The sequence below is a fragment of the Cryptotermes secundus genome, unplaced genomic scaffold (assembly GCF_002891405.2).
Source record: "Cryptotermes secundus unplaced genomic scaffold, Csec_1.0 scaffold79, whole genome shotgun sequence".
Lineage (NCBI taxonomy): Eukaryota > Metazoa > Arthropoda > Insecta > Blattodea > Kalotermitidae > Cryptotermes > Cryptotermes secundus.
The window spans coordinates 1,431,663-1,449,035 of NW_019741974.1; the positions used below are offsets into that span (position 1 = coordinate 1,431,663).

General features: G+C 39.7%; 1 protein-coding gene across 4 annotated transcripts in view; it reads right to left on the minus strand.

Moving 5' to 3' along the window:
• Nucleotides 1-4,690: 4,690 nt before the first annotated feature.
• Nucleotides 4,691-17,373, minus strand: part of LOC111872790 (glutamyl aminopeptidase) — a 70,865-nt gene continuing 58,182 nt past the window's right edge. For all 4 annotated transcript variants that reach the window (XM_023866962.2, XM_023866963.2, XM_023866965.2 and 1 more), the window contains 5 exons: nt 12,705-12,856; nt 10,024-10,156; nt 9,501-9,614; nt 8,527-8,635; nt 4,691-5,307 (listed from right to left, as the gene is read on the minus strand). In XM_023866962.2, coding sequence (XP_023722730.1) covers nt 5,167-5,307; nt 8,527-8,635; nt 9,501-9,614; nt 10,024-10,156; nt 12,705-12,856 — 649 coding nt within the window. In that variant the 3' untranslated portion in view covers nt 4,691-5,166. The remainder of the gene's footprint in view (nt 5,308-8,526; nt 8,636-9,500; nt 9,615-10,023; nt 10,157-12,704; nt 12,857-17,373) is intronic.

Sequence of the window (17,373 nt, forward strand, 5' to 3'; positions counted from 1 at the left end):
GGGACCATCAATATGGATTTTGACTTAAAAGATCAACTACTGATCAGATCTTCTCCATTCATCAAATACTGGAGCAAAAAGTAGAATTAGAATGAGACAGTACATCAGCTGTTCCTAGACTTCAAGAAAGCCTATGATTCAGTTACAGGGGAGGTATCCTACAATATTCGCATAGTTTGAGGTACCCATCAAACTAGTTAAGCTGATTAAGATGTGTTTAAATGAAACGTATGGTAAAGTCCATATAGGTAAACATTTGTCTGATAATTTTCCTATCCAGAATGGTCTAAAATGAGGAGATGCTTTATCACCACTGCTTTTCACCTTTGCTTTATAACTTGCCATTAGGAAAGTCCTGGAAAACCATGTAGGACTGAAATTAAATGGATCATGTCAGCTGTTGGTCTATGCTGATGGTGTGAACCTACTGGGTGATAACATGGATACCATAAAGAAAAACACAGAAACTTAAGTTGATGCTAGTAAGGAGGTTGGTCTAGAAGGAAACACAGAAAAAACTAAGTATATGTTGCTGTCTTGTCACTAGAATGCAGGGACCATGACATTAGGATAACTAGCAGATCCTTTGAAAATGTGGCACATTTCAAATACTTGGGAATGACAACAAAAAATCAAAATTTGATTCAGGAGGAAATTCAGAGGAGACCGAATTCAGGTAATGCTTGCTACCCTTCAGTCCAGAAAATGTTGTCTTTATGTCTGTTAGCTAAACATGAAAAAATTAGAATATACAAAGCTATAATTTTGCCTGTGGTTCTGTGTGGGTGTGAAACTTGGTCTCTGACATTTAGGGACTGAGGGTGTTTGAGAGCAGGTTGCTGAAGAGAATATTTGGGCTGAAGAGATGAAATGACCATAGGTTGGAAAAAAACTGCATAATGAGGAACGTCATAAGTTGTACTCTTTTCCAAGTATTATTAGAATGATCAAGTCAATGAGGATTAGATGGGTAGGGCATGTAGCACGAAAGGGGGAGAAGAAGAAAAAAATATACGATATTGATGGGAAAGCCAGAAGTAAAGAGACCACTAGGAAGCATGAGATGTAAGTGGGTGGATAATATTAAAATGAACCTTGGAGAGATAGAATGGGGTGGTATGAACTTGATCGATCTGACTCAGGATAGGGACCAGTGGAGGGCTCTTGTGAACATGGTTAAGACTGGTTCTAGACTCCGGTCTAGAGAACCGAAGTTAACTGCTGTGGGGATTCGTTGTGCTGACCACGCGACACCCTCTATCCGCTAAAGTTGGCACTAACTTCGCTGACAAGCAGCAGTCGCTCAGTCAGTATATTTCGCTTGCGGACTGAAGCCACGGAGATTTTTTGTTGTTTCTTTTTTTTTTTTACATGTGCGTTTTAAAGTTGTTTAATGTGCACTACCCTGTCACCCTTGTACTTTTTTCTTAAGTTCTCATACAACTGGTCCTGTTTTAGCCATTCTGAAAGTGTCATGTAAATTTGAGGGGAATCATTACTGGACTGTGCAGCTATATGCTGGTCATGTGCAGTAGGAATCTGACTCAGAAGCTACAGAGAAACAAAAGCCATAGTGATAGCCCTGAAATATGAAACTTCGCTCTGAGCAATAACAAATGACTGGATATTTCTGCATATACCAAATTGTGACATAAGAAACAGATCTGCTACAAGAATATCAAACTAAATGTCTTAAAAGATTTGAATATGGATATCACAACAGTAACCAAAATAGCTGTCGTTGATACTTCTTGAATTTATTATACACCACTGGAACCAACATTTCATCTGACATAGCTCTTACTAAACTGACTTTCCCCTGTATCATTGAAGGGATATGTTCTTGGAAAGTTGTCAGTGTCATGAAGTTAATTAATGCAAACCCTTTCTGTATTGACTGCCATCACTCAGTGGATGTCTGCCAACATTGCAGCCACTGGCTTCATGCCCCCCCCCCAAGTGCTTCACTATCTCCTGAATATGCACCATGGAGGAGCTTCCATAAGGCCCAGCATGATCAATATTGGGGCTCCTGTTTACTACCTGTCAAAATATCTGGTGGATCTGCTCAAGATGCACCTGGGGAACCCAACAGAACATGCTGGGCTGTCTCCAGGGTGCTCATTAGGGAGGCCTGAACTTTCTAAATTGACACTTTGAGCAGGATATCCTTTGACTGTTCTGTGTCTTGATTATTTCTGCTTCTATTTCATCAACCAGTTCTATAAACAAACTGACAGAGCTTCTGTTAGTTTGCTAGTTTCTTCATTAAGGACAACAAGGAGGTGGCACTCAGCAAGGAAACCCACAAGCCTCTCTGCCAGTTCTGTTGCATGGCTGACACTTTGGTGATCTGGCCTCATGGGTCAGAGAAACTGACAAGTTTTCTTGAGTACGTGAATGATATTCCAGAACATCCAGATCACCATGGATATGGAAAGAGATGGCCACCTTTCTTTCCTGGACATTGATATTTACAAGAGGCATGAGGCTTATCAGCTAATAAGGTATACCAGAAACCTACCTGCACCAGCCTGTGTCTGACTTCAGCTCCCACCACCACCAATCCAAAAAGCAGGCTGTTCATCCCATCTTAATGCACGGGCCCAGTGCTCACTGTGACTAGGATAGTTATCATGATGAACTGAAGTTTCTCAAAATGATTATTAGACAGAATGGCTACAACCACCAACAGTTTTGTTGAGCTCTCAGTCCTCCTAAGAGTATCATTGCATCCAGTGATGATCATGCCCTTTGTTGCCTCTATAGATTATGTTAGTACATCCTTAAATTGCATTAGTAGGGTGGTGTCCAGACAGTCATGGTATGTGGCCTCCTAAACCTACGTGGCTTTTAGTCTGCAAGCGAACTATACCGACTGAGTGACCGTCGCTTGTCAGCGAGGTTAGTGCCAACTTTTTGCAGATAGCGGGTGTCGCAATGGATTCCCAAGGCCGTTATTTTCGGTTTTCTAGACCGGAGCCGCTACTTTTCCATTCAAGTAGCTCCTCAATTATCCTCACGAGGCTGAGTGGACCTCGTTTCAGAACCACAACTTCTCAGAAAATCTGGTAGCACCGGGAATCGAACCTCCGGATCTGTAGCCAGGAACTCTGACCACTAGACCACAGAGGCAGCCTCCTACCAAAGAAAAATTCCAGCTTCCGTCAGTCAGAAAAGGAAGATCTAGGATTGAAGGCAGTGTATACAGCCATCCTCTCGAAGTATAGTCAGGTCTGCATTGGGCAGACTGGATGACTGAGACCAGGATCAAGGATCACCATTAACATATCTTTCTCTATCATTCAGATAAGTCAGTTGTGCCAAAGCGCAACATAAATCAGGGATTTCAGAACATCATTACCCTCTCTTCCAAGTCCAGATGCATCGGCCATCTCAGGAGGGTGGGTGACTTGAGATATAGCTCTATATCAGTAACGTGAACAGAGAGGTTTGCCTCTGCCTGAGTCATGAAAACCTCTCATCTACTGTACAAGATAATATGAGAAGTCTCTATTAAGATTTCCCATAATTTGGTTCTCAAGCTTGGCTGCCCTCTTCAGGACATTGACCCTGCCAGTGTTAGAAGATCCTTCCCTTTCCCTCTTATGCCCTAATTTATTTAGTTTGTCCTCCCCAACCACTTCTTCCTCATCCCCCTATTCTGGCCTCTTTCAGCCACTCTTGGTGTTCTGTCTTTTCTCCCCTTGAAAAGGGGTTTTAAAGGACCATTATTTCCTTATTCTATTCCTGCTGATATTTCTTCAATTTCAGTTGTTTAACCCATGTTTTTCTTTCTCTCACTCACTGTTCCCTTGGGAAACAGTTATTTTGTGGAGCAGTGTTCTTTACAGTGTCCTTTTTACTCATTATTGGTTTGCTCACATCCTCAGTCCCACCCTTCTGATCCAGTAGTACTTTCCACACTTGGCTTCCCATATACTGTGAAGATAAAGGTAGCCAATTCCTCTGAAAGGCTGGTAATGACCTACCAGGCAACAGGTCACTTCCAAGAAGAGAATAATTATCATAGTTATTGCCATAAGAACCTCAAATTTAACATTCTTTAGTCATTTACCACTGCATGATAAATTTACTGGTAATGAATGTGGTTGCATGTATGTTCTATGGTATCCAGTGCTGCTTAGTAACAACTAAGCAAGCTGTATACATTTTCCATATCCAATTATTCTATTTAATGTCATTAAGAGGACAGTCATTTTCTCCTTCTCATCAGGAAAACCATTAATATAAAGGAAGTTCATTGGACTTTATTTGTTTGTCCTCTCCCCCACAAATAGAATGTAATATCCATGAAAAGGATGTTGAGATGGTTATTGGTGATGTATATACTCCTGTTGGTGCTGCTGAGGATAATAGGAAAAAAAAAATATGATGATTTAATTCTAAAACTTGTTACTAATATTATGCAAATTGTTGAGGAGCAAGAGTTGAAGTCATTGGCCACAGAGAAGATTAAAAATATTGCAGACTCAAGGCTTGGCTTATTCTTCAACCCTGAAGATAGACATCATACATTCCACCAAAATGTCTGTGGACTTGTAATGCACTACACAGCATTACAGTCAAGAAGATGATGCTCTTCATAGTTACTGCTGAAAACCTCAAATCCAACATATTCCATTATGTGAAGTGACTTAATGATTTGTTAATATAAAGTTTGTGTAAGTTCAGCAATCACAAGTTTATTTCAATTTCAAAGACAGTAAAGACAAACATTGGGATTTATCACAATTTATACAGGTCACCTTGTCTAAACGAAGAGCTGCAATAGCGCAGTTTCACAGTTTCAAATAATGTCGGCCTGTGCTCTTAAATGACATTCCATTCCCTAAATTGCCTTCTTATATTATTTTCACATAATAGCCTATTCATAAATTTTTAGTGTTACATTAATTGAAAATAGAATATTCATACTTGTAAAACAGTAGATTTTACTTGAAATCAAGAACTATAAACACACAAACATTGCCTCCAAATTTTAAGAAAATACTGAATCATACTTTACATCATGGGAAAATATAATCATCTTGTCCACACAGTATCAAGTTAATGTTATATGTGCTCCTGCTTATGCAACTGTCATGTCATATGATTGGCTTATAGTTCAATCAGTCAACAAAGCATACACCAGACATTAGAATATCAAACAGCATCAATCCAGTCTTCTACAGTTTTCTTGTGCTGACTCAACCATTTGATATTTTTTCGAACATGGTCAAGGGCTTGATTTCGAGCTGCCTTCCCAGCCCCTGCATCTGGATAGTCCGTAAAGAAAATCTCCATCTGTAAAATAATAAATTCTGAGCAGAACTCATGAAGCTCACTTTCCTGTTCCTTGTATTTCAAGATTTACATGTATGAGAGGTTTACAGTCTATCTCCATACCAAATTTCACATGTCCAGCTCTAGTGACTCAATTGTCGTCACCACCAAACAGATAAATAAAAAAAAATTACAAGTTGTATGTTATTTTACATTCTACAAATCATTACTGTAACAGAAGTTGCATATGTTTTGAAGGACTGTTACCACATATCATTTCAGGACCCTGTTGTATCACTTCCATGTAAGAAGTTTGCTTGTCAGTCATGTTGTTACTACCGCTTGCAAGGCATTAGGCAGTATGGTGATGAAATGGGCTTCAACCGGATTACTGTACCAAGTTGCATGAAAGTCAACTAACTCAAAGATGAAGTGGATACATGCCAATATGATACTGATCTCCTATGCATATTATTTTCCCTTTCAGGAAAGAATGGCTAAAAACTTTTATTTAACTGAAAAACCAATGGAACTATGTCGTTTTAAAGACTATTTCTTGATTTACTTCCATTATGTATGACATTTACTCAAAAAGTTCCCAAAATGAGGACACAAAAGCAGAAATGTATCTGTCACATTATGTGATGTTTGAGTGACCTTGCAACCTGACCGTCATGCAAGGCATTTTGTTCCAAGTAGATTAGACATTACCTTTAGTTTTTGTAACTGGCTTTGTGATCGAGTGTGTTGTTGTCTTGTCGCATTCAGTAAGAAGTCAGCAAATGAGCAAAGAATTTGTTTTAAATTCTGTTTCAGACTAGGGAAAAGAGCTGTAGAAACCCATACAATGCTGCATGAAGCTTGTGGCATGGATGCCTTGAGTCAAACAATGACCTACAAATTGTTCATACTTTTTAAAAATGGAAGAACTTCTGCAGATGATAATGAGTGGTTCAGCTGACCTAAACTTCAAGATCTGAACCTCTGATTGCCCAGGTGTAAACCATTATCAATGGAAATCGTTGATTAATTGTCTAAGAAGTTGCAGAAGAGTTTGTGTTATCCACTGGTGCATGCCACACAGTTTCAATGGAGAATTAAGAATGCACCATGTCTCAGCACAATATGTGCCAAGACTCATAACTGATGATCTCTTCCAAAGAACAAATAATGATGAAAATATTCTCAAAAAAGTCATTAATGGTGATGAAATGTGTGCTTACAGTTATGATGTTGAAACCAAACAATCCTCACATTGGAAGAGTCCTTCTTTGCCTTGTGCCAAGAAAACGTGACAGATGTGCTCACGGATGAAAGCAATGCTGCTTTTTCTTTTCGATCTGCAAAGCATTGTGCATTATTTATTCGCTCCTGAAGGTCAGACAATCAAGAATTTTATCTGGTAGTTCTAAGGAGTCTGCAGGATGCAGTACAAAGAAAGTGACCTGAAATGTGGACTGCGGGAAGCTGGCTGCTCCATGATGATAATGTGCCTTCTCACATAGCACTGTCAGTTAAACAGTTCTTGGCAAAATATTCAATTCTTACCCTTCTGCAACCCTCCTATTTACCTCACCTCTCCCCTTCTGACATTTTGTATTCCCTAAAATCAAAATTACCCTTAAAGGAAGAAGATTTCAGACAGTGGAAGGCAACATCACTAATGTGACGAATAACTTGAAGGTGATACCACAGAAAGCCTTCAAACAGTGTTTCCAAAGACAGAAAAGGCAATGGGAGAGGTGCATTGCTGTGAAGCATGAGTATTTTGAAGAGGATAATATTCTTTAAGCTCTAAGTAGAGAAAGATATTTATCAACAAATTTTGGAAACTCTTTGAACACATTTCATATATTGTGACAGGTCATTCCTGCAAAAAGAATACGTAATTCATCCCATCATTTTTTGAAGAAACATTCTGCAGACAGAAAGAAGATAATTTGTTGGCTCTGAGATTCTCACAGTGCTGACTAAGCAAGTAACCAGCCCACCTGCTACTTGATGGTTACTTTCTTGGCTTATTCCTCAATTCTGAAGATGGAAGTAGCATCTCCTGCTAATGGTGCTGAATTTCTACTGGGTTACAAAGTGTTACATACCAGAAGATATAACTCATTAGGAAGAAGAAATGCTTCCCTTCTAACTCATATTACAGGGTCATCCTGTGCTTCATCAAGAGATTCACTGTTCTTATGTGACCCAAAGGTTCATCAGTCATAAAGAAATTCTGTCCATTGGTTTCTCCTATCCTGAGCCTTTTTGTTAAACATGTATAATAAATAACCATTTTACAAGGAGTGGTTAACTCCATATGAAATCTAATATGAAATCATCCTCCATTCACTGTCTGCAAGTTCTTATTCCAGAACTGAGGACTGATAAATAATGAATATTGGCATTAAAAATTATATTTCTACATCAATGATTTTAGCTGTTTCGAAGTTGATATTTTTTAAGACATGAAATCAAAAGTAAATAAATTTTATGTTCCTGTGAACAAGGGATTCCTTTCAAATACCTTTATCTTCAAGCTCTTCCTTCCTGAAGATGGAGGCAGCAGGTTCCTCCAAAACCTTGGCACATATCTGCCAGACTACAGGTCATCACACCCCAGGAGACAACAATCTTTGAAATCACCACTGTTAGAACCCCAAAACACAACCCATTCCCTGTTATGTTATCAGGTATGGTCCAAAAAACTCACCAGTTTACCCAACCCGGAGACAGTGTAATATCATTCACACCTTCGCAAGGTATTTATCTAAGGACCATTTTATTAGTATCCTCCCATCTACGTATGTCAGTGTCTCCCATGCATCTTCCATGAGGTGTATTAACATAGATTTTGTGTGTAACTTTTTCTTTATGTGAATTACATGTTAACTGATCTAATACTTCTGTATTAATAATGATGCTTATTCTCCACTTTCTTCGGCTTTTACAGATTAGGCCCTCTGATCTGTTTCAATTTGGAATTAATTCTGAAGCTATGAATCCATTAAACTGGGAATTGGCCCACCACAATGCCTCTACTTATACAAGGCAACACACCATGGAAAAATGTTGACCTACAAGACCATTTTTCTGTTGTCATAATCCAACAAGTATTACTGTTACAGTAAACTTATGAAGAGGAAACAACACTTCCTGTGACCATGAAATGAAATGAAGTTTCTTTTGTGAGAAACTAATGGAATTCTTTAAGACCCAACGCTGTTAGCTAAATGGCGCTCCACTTACTTCTCTCAGCTTCAATTCAGATGTGAAAGTTTTTGTGATGGTAGGGATGAGACGACCCAGGTAACGATCATTCAAGGTGAATCTGTCCACCAGGTACCGCCAATTGTCTCTGTGCATAAAGATTTTGCTTGTAAGTAATCACTGAATATGAACCACAATATTATAGTTAAATGTGCTACTTTAATGTCTGTCTCATTTAATCACCTTAGCATTTGGATAGTAGATAATTTGTGGTGATTACCTTCCACGTGAAAGATTATGTTCTGCAGGCCTTTTAATTGTATTCCTCACATACCAACAAAATTTTCAACACCCTCTCTATTTACTGGTTAGTTACTAAAATGTCACCTGGATTAAAATATAGTGTCTTTGGCGTTGTAATTTCTTGTGCAATATAAATTCCATAAAAAAAAAGTAAAGCTATCCCTGTACCAGGCCGTGAAGGCCCATAGTGTTGTGAGATATTGAGGGTCCTACATTATCTAGACAAACGGCTGAAAGATGGCGGTAAGGTTGTCAGCCTTATGCGCCGGCCACGCTTTACTCCCCAGGAAAATTATTTAATTAATTCCTGGTACTCATTTCTGTTGGAGGCCGAGTGAGCCCCAGAGCCATAGTGCGGCTGGAAGGATTAGGTCAATTGAAAAAAATCCAATGACCTCATCGGGACTTGAACCTGCGACCTTCCGGCTTGTAGCATAGCCCCTCAACCAACTACACTACCGCGTGCGCCAATATAAATTCCATACATTGAGTTTCTTTAAAATTTGCAGAAGGACTCAAACAAATACATGTTAAGATTTTATCAGGCCCTTAAAATTAATTACAAAGTTAATAAAGCTTAACTTTGATTATAACAGTACAACTGAAATGAAATACTACAACTTCCACTAAAATGTTTTAGGACCTTGCATTTCAAAATATATTATCTCAGTAATGGAGTGTTAATGTGCCATTTATAAGTTCTGACTTACCTAACGAAGTCCCACACAATGGACATACCAACAGGGTTCTGAGAGACATAAGCCAGCACAGTGAAGAAGTCTTGAGATCTCACATTGCTTTCAGACATAGCTAACTGTATATAACTGAAAAAAGATATATACAATATTATATCATATGTGTAAGTAGTTTTAACTGGTAGCAAAAGATAGCTCTTTTATATTGATATGAAACTTAAGTCTTTCACCTTGAATAAATAACATAGGATGATGGTGTTCTAAAGGGGTGCTAAGAATATGTGCACTGAAGACAAATGAAGTGACAGAGAATCAGGGAAACTTACATAATAAGGAGCTTTGCTATTTCTATTCCTTATCTGCTATCCTCAGGGTGATCAAATCATGAAGAATAAGGTTGGCTTTTAGATATTAAGGTTCTAATGGATAGGACATTACATTCCTGTAATGCAGTCATTTAATGTACTCATTGTAAACTATGTTTAATATTGCAATCTGTAACCAAAAGCCCTTAAACTGCCTTGGCATATTTCCTGACCGATGTAAAATCCAGGGCTCTGAAGAATGAGCTAATCCTAGGAGCAACTTGATCTTCTCTTGGGCATCTGTCTCTTTCAGGTACAAGTTCCACATTATATTCCACTCCTTCTCACCACCAGCCAGCTTCATACCTGATGAAGTATAAAAGTCAAAATGCAGTCACCAGAATTAAATGTTTATGACTGGTAAGGAGTTGAACTGGAATGGATAAAATCAGAACAGAGTTTAATATACATGTACACTAATTAGAAGAAAGTGAAGAATGTACCTGTAATTTCAACATGTGAATTATTTAGATATTATACCATGAATGCCAAGCGTGAAGGTCAGGTTGGAGTTATGGATATTTTCAGCCATTGTTTCAGTAATTTCAGCTCTTCTTTTCTTTTATTTTTCTATTTGTAATTAATGGTTATACTCAAAAGCTCCTCATATATGTTTCATTAGCAAAACGTTAATCAAAATTAAAAGGTAAATGGTAAATTTGCCCCTATGCTTAACTAATTAAGCACTATGACATGAAGGTGCATGGAGGAGTGGAGGTATAGCTCCACCATCAAAAGTAAAATGAGTAAAATATTGAGCAGAAGTTCCAAGTTTTCTGCTGCCTAGAAGTAAAGCTGCATGCAAGCAACCACCAATATCCATACCATATCTTTCTTTGGCTGTTGAAGCTGTTCATAAAGATTGGCCATTTGAGATGCAGCAGAACAGTTAACAGTTGCAAGCACAACCCTTCAACATGTCTTGACAATCACAAGAAAAGATGTAATGAACACTATGTAATGCAATAAATGTGCACTTTGGACTGAATTCTCGACAGAAGAAGAAGGGAATTTCATAGATTATATTACCACAGCTAGCCATGTTCATTATGGATTAACAAGGAAAGAAGTAATAAAACTAACTTTCATCAGTTTGCAAAGGAAGTGACAAAGTACCCTGACTTTTTGGATGTGAATGGCTGAGCAAGTGAACAGTAGATCACTGATCTTATGAAAAGAAACAACAGTGTTGTTTCTCTCAGAAAGCCACAAGCCACTAACCTGGATAGGACTACAGCTTTTAATAGACCTGTTGTTGTTTTACAAAATACAGTGATATTGTAGTAATGTTGATGAGACTGGGATTTCTACAGTTCACAATCCCTCTAACAGCTGTGGCTGTCAAAGAGAGTAAACAGGTGGGCAGTGTGACATCTGGAGAGAGAGGAGTAATGGTCACCATCATTGGATGTATTGAAGCTCTGGGAATTCACTTCCTCCGGAGTTCATTTTTTTTTTTTTAATGCTAGTTGGGTGGAACTAAGTCCCTTGTACTGCGGCCACTTCTGGCCTATTGTACCAGCCCCAGATGATAGGTGAGGGTGATTGTGGAGCAATTGGTGGAATGAAGATTGGCAGGGGAAACCGAAGTACTCAGATAAAACCTGCCCCAGCCCTACTTTGTCCACCACAAATCCCACTTGACCAGACCCCGGATTGAACCCAGGTCGCCGCAGTGGGAAGCCAGCAACTAAACACTTGTGCTGTGGCGCAGTCTTCCATAGTTAATATTCGCACATGTTCACTTTAAGATGTGTATGTTGGCTGGTGCAACACTTGGTATACATGGATATCTCACTCCAGTGACTGGTTGAATGGGGACAGATTTCTTGAATTTCTAGACCATTTCATTTATCAGATGAGACCAATTAAGGATTATCAAATGCTTCTACACTTAGACAATCATGAGATCCATACCACAGTACCAGTGATTTTAAGTGTCAAGAGAATGGTGCTGTGATGCTGACATACGCTCTTCATACCATCCATGAGCTACAACCACTGGACAGATGTTCCTTGGGACCATGGAAGAAGTTTTACAATGTGAGGAGGCAGGGAACCCAAACTGGTTAGGCATACCCAAGACCTTCCATTCTAATGTTCAGTCTGAATTTTTCATTACTGGCTTTGGCATGTAAATTCTGATATGTTCACAGCAGAGCTTTTAAGTTCATATGTAATGGACAATCACAAACGAGCACTATGGAAATTAGGAAAGGATAGTGGGCCATCAGTGCTGACCCCAGTTCTGTCATCTCCGAGATCCCTTGAAGAGATTTAATCATTTCCAAAAGTACAACTAAAAGCAATAAATGATGAATGATTGAAACAAGGCTGATTGAGGGTTTCAGCAGATACCCTGAAAAGAATGAAGTTGAAGCATTGCAGTAAAAAAACAGCTGAAACCTAAGGATGGAAGAGTAAGACTTTTTGCAGAGAAACAGAAAAATGCAAAGGCAAAGAGGAAACAGTCTGCTGAACCTAGCCATGAAAATGAAGTATGTGGTTCCTTTGACAATATTTCTTATGACAGAAGCTTCACAGATTTTAATGAATTAGTATGCCATTATCAAGAAGAAAAATAAGACTTCCACTGTGCAGCAGCTGCTTTGCCAAATTAAGGTTTTATACTGCTGAGATTAGATAAAATGTAGAATGTAACTTTTTGGCTTTGGCTGCAGTACAATTACTTGGGGACATGTGATTCTCACATCTTTCAATAAATGATTCAGAAAGTGTATTTATATTTTTGTTACTCCAGGTTCGAATCAGACAGGAGACCAATTGATATGGCAGTAAGGCCATACATTCCGCCAAAAGAGAAAAGCAGATTTGTTACAGGTTTCATACTTACCATAAGAGTATACTATGGAACGGAGATCAGGATGTGGTTTCTGCACAGATGAAGCGTTTGAAATCCAATTCTTGAAAACAGCCACAACTTCACTGATGCATTCTGGCACTCCCACATTGCAGGCTAATTCCACCACTGTCGGTCTTAGCAACCTGATGGTCACAGTCACTTATTTAAAGAACTTTATTACATTAGACAGTGGTCCTCAAATATTTTCATGCTGTGGAATTCTTTTCTAATAATATTTTCATGGAACCCTCAAAATAACAATTTTCCTTTTCTAAGTGCGTACTTTAATTGACAAATCTGTATGCAGAAATGGATTAAATTCAACCTATATTTTAGAAAATATTTTGTGTTGGTTGGGTTCACCTAATGCGGCAGTTTGACCTGCTTGCATGCCCCAAGGACCTCGAATTCACTACAGTTTTGAAAAAGCTGTGTCCTCATGTTGAATTCTGCATTACGCCCACTTCAGTATTTCGTTTTTGGTGTTGCATTTTGAGAACACTGTTTCACACAGATGTGCAGATGGAAACAGAAGCAGCTTCTTCACAGATGAACTATAAATACGTGGATACTCTTCCTTGAGACCAACCCAGAAGTTTCAAAGGAAAGTTGGTGTATGTATGTCTCTCTAACATGTCTTTGTTGAAGGGTGAGTTAATGTTTGAAGTATCATCGACACCAATCTCACTCCCAAGTTCAATCAGAGAAGCATTCAATGTTGGAAAGTGTTCTGTAACATTTTCAACGTATGTCCTCCATTTTGTGTATCAAGGAATAATTTTTCACATGATGAGATAATTGTGCTAGTCATATCCTGGAATAATAAATGTAGTTCATTATCTTTGTAGGCAAAGGTGAATAATGGCTGCGCTAACCTCTGGAGTGACCAGGCGTGATGGAAACCTAAAGGGATGCCAATAACGACAAAGTAAATGCGAAAACCAAAGCCCTGCCTCATGATAAACATCAAACTTCTGCGTGCAGCAGTAACCTTCTGTAATTGCTATCTGTCTAGACCCAAACTGCAAGAGAGTTCTTCACATCAACAGTCTTCATTTCATAGAACTGACAATCTTCACAGCCTTGTCTAACGCCGTTTTCACTGTGTTTGGAATCTTTCACAGAAAAAACTGGAAGAAGAGTTGTGACAGTGTGGCGACTAAGTCCCTTGTACTGCGGCCACTTCTGGCCTATTGTACCAGCCCCAGATGATAGATGAGGGTGATTGTAGAACAATTAGTGGAGTGGAATGAAGATTGGCAGGGGAAACCGAAGTACTCGGAGAAAACCTGCCCCAGCACCACTTTGTCCACCACAAACCCCACCTGACCAGACCCGGGATCGAACCCGGGTCGCCGCGGTGAGAAGCCATGAACTAACCGCTTGAGCTATGGCGCGGCCCTTCTTATTAACCTTAGTGATTATCATAGAGCACGTACAAAGCTGTGCCTCATACACGAGGTATGATAGCAATCGTAAGGGCCTCACCGCGAAGAGCAATATGGCAGCTTACTTAGTAGTATGATGCTTCATACACATTTACATTCTTATCTTAATTGAGTGGCGTATGATTAGTTGCAGAATACTTCGGTTAATCACATTTATATTTTTAAAATGCGATAGGTTTATCTTTGAAGTCAAAGTGCTTTGTGCGTAATTCTGTGACATCAAGGAACTGTCTCCAAAACTCTGGTAACACAATGCATACCGGGCGTATGGCTCATTCGAATCGCCGGCAGACGTGAATTCGAATTGAAGACTGCTATCAGCGTATTTAAGTTTCCTTTGTATTTGTCTCTGATACCGGAAGAACATCGCTGGTCTGTTCCCCCGTTATCCCGGTCTTGCTTTGTGTTTTTCGTTAACTTCTCGTTTATGGCCACGCCATAGCTCAAGCGGTTAGTCGCTGGCTTCCCACCGCGGCGGCCCGTGTTCGTTCCCGGGTCTAGTCAAGTGAGATTTGTGATGGACAAAGTGGCCCTGGGGAGGGTTTTCTCCGAGTACTTCGGTTTCCCCTGCCAATCTTTATTCCGCCAATTGCTCCATAATCACCCTCACCTATCATCTGGGGCTGGTACTGGCTGACCGACTAGGAAGACGAATGGCATTTTGAAACAAGATCTTGATATATACTCCATTCCGGAAAAGATTCTTAACTGAGGAGTAAAGTAACTGACGAAGAAATTTACGGGATATTTGCAATTCTATTCGATCGCGGTAGTTGAAGAGCCTTTGCTTGACATGAAATTGCGAGTTTATGAATTTCCATATAATATTATCATTCTGTTCACTGATGACGGTTTGATTTTCTTAAATTGAATTATACTGAGTATTTTTTCGAGATATAACTCGAGTTCTATAGCGAATTCTGAAGAAATGCAAATTAAGTTTAATTTTAATTTATAGATAAAGGGGAAAGATATCCCTGTAACAGATCATGGAGACCCACAGGGTTGTGAGACGTTGAGGCTCCCATATTTTATAGGCAGTCGGCTCACAGATGGCGGCAAGGTTGTCAGCCTTACGCGCCGGCCGCTCTTTACCCTCCAGGAATATTCCTGGTACTCTTTTCTGTCAGAGGCTGAGCCGACCACAGGGCCATAGTGTGGCTGGAAGGATTAAGGCAAATGGAAAAAATTAACCTCATCGGAACTCGAACCCATGACCTTGCGACTTGTAGCATAGGGCCTCCACCAACTACGCTACCTCTTGCCCCCATTTTAATTTATAAAACTAAAATATTCCATGCAAAGTCGGCTTCAGAATTGCCTTGCACATATCCTGACACGCAAGTTGTGTTTATAATTATAAACTATATATATTCTACAGGATGTTTCATAAAGATCTGACTAACCTGAAGTGCTTATTTTATTAAGCTAGCGGATGAAGTGCCAATATGCGTTGGAAAGGAGAACTGCTTTACTGGTAAAACTGTAAAGCTCCTAATATCATATGACAACTGATGTATCACTGCATTTATAGCATCGTTGGAAATATTAGTAGGCTTCTTTGAAATCGGTCAGATCTTTATGAAATTTTGTGCATAACCAGATTTGTTTAAGGTAGGAATATCATAGAGTGGTTCTACTTTAGAAAACTAGAATACTAAATGCTTGTAGGTATTGGAATTTCAGTTTAGATTAACTAACTTAACATAGCGGCCTCCGTAGTCTAGAGGTAACGTTCCCAGCTCACGACTCGTAGTACGCGGGTTCAAATACCCGGGGGAGGTTGTCGAATTTTTAAGGGCGGAAAAATTCAGGGAACAAGTCCTCCGGGAGGGACTTTAAGCCGTGGCTCCCGTGTCGTAGCTTTACGGCACGTAAAAGAACCTCATACCTCCAAAGGAGGTCACTAAGCAAAATTGCGGACGTTTGCCGCCCAACAGTAGTCACTAATACCTCCGGTAGATGGGGGAAGCATTATAGATACTTCTCAGCCAGTAGCGCCGGTCTCGCTGGCTGGGCGGGACTGATGGTAAGCACCAATACCGGTAGGATATACTCGTAGAGGCTGGTAGAAATCATAGAGGGAAGCACAATGGACCACTACAGGTCTAAGTGCATGGGGAAACCAACCCTCTCCAATAACTAACTAACTAACTAACTTAACATTAAATCCGTGATTTTAGTCCGCAAGTGAACTGTACCGACCGAGCGACCGCCGCTTGTCGGCGAAGTTAGTGCCAACTTTTGCGGATAGAGGGTGTCGCGTGGTCAGCGCAACGAATCCCCCACGGCCGTTAATTTCGGTTTTCTAGACCGGAGCCGCTATTTCCTTGAAATAGCTCCTCAATTATCATCACGAGGCTGAGTGGACCCGGTTCCAGATCCAACTTCTCGGAAAAAAATCTGATAGCGCCGGGAATCGAAGATTTACTTTTAGATCGTGTCAGTGGGTATTAAAGTTTCATCAATATCAAGGCCTCTGAAAGCTGTTTCTTCGACATTTCCACCTCATATTAATGGCTGATGCAAGACAGGACTGCGTATGTCTGCCGATTAAGGTGGATGACAAAACAGAACCTGTCAAAAGTAAAACTATGAGTGAATCTCAGATTTTTTAATCCTGATTTCGAAAATGACCTCGAAATAAGTCCATCGCTAACCAGTTTTGAGCAAATTGAAAATGAAACTTGTATAGAGGTAACGCCGTAGACTTCTATTCGGGAGGTGTTTGGTTCGAACCCCAACCGACACACCGGCTACCCTGAGTTAAGTTTTTCCTGGCTTCTCTCAGTTCATCCGGACAAATGCAGGACTAGTATCTCGATTAGGACACGACCACTTGCTTCCAAACCCTTACTAATTCATTAGCCGTCCTACCATGCGACGCTACAGTGTTGATTCTGCAAGCGTCGTTAGCCCCCCCCCCCACAAATAAAAATAAGTTTCTAGTAATTTGAGCAAGTGTTAAGAATAGAATAGTATAAAATACATACTAAACGCAATCTAAAGTGTGGGAGCTCATGAGTTAGGCTTGTACGAGTATTTCACCTCCGGGTATCCCTTCATATCTGCTGTCCAAAAACATAAAATTAGAATATACAAAACTATAATTTTGCCTGTGATTCTATATTGTTGTGAAACTTGGTCTCTGACATTAAGGGAGGAATATAGACTGAGGGTGTTTGAGAACAGGGTGTTGAGAATATTACCGA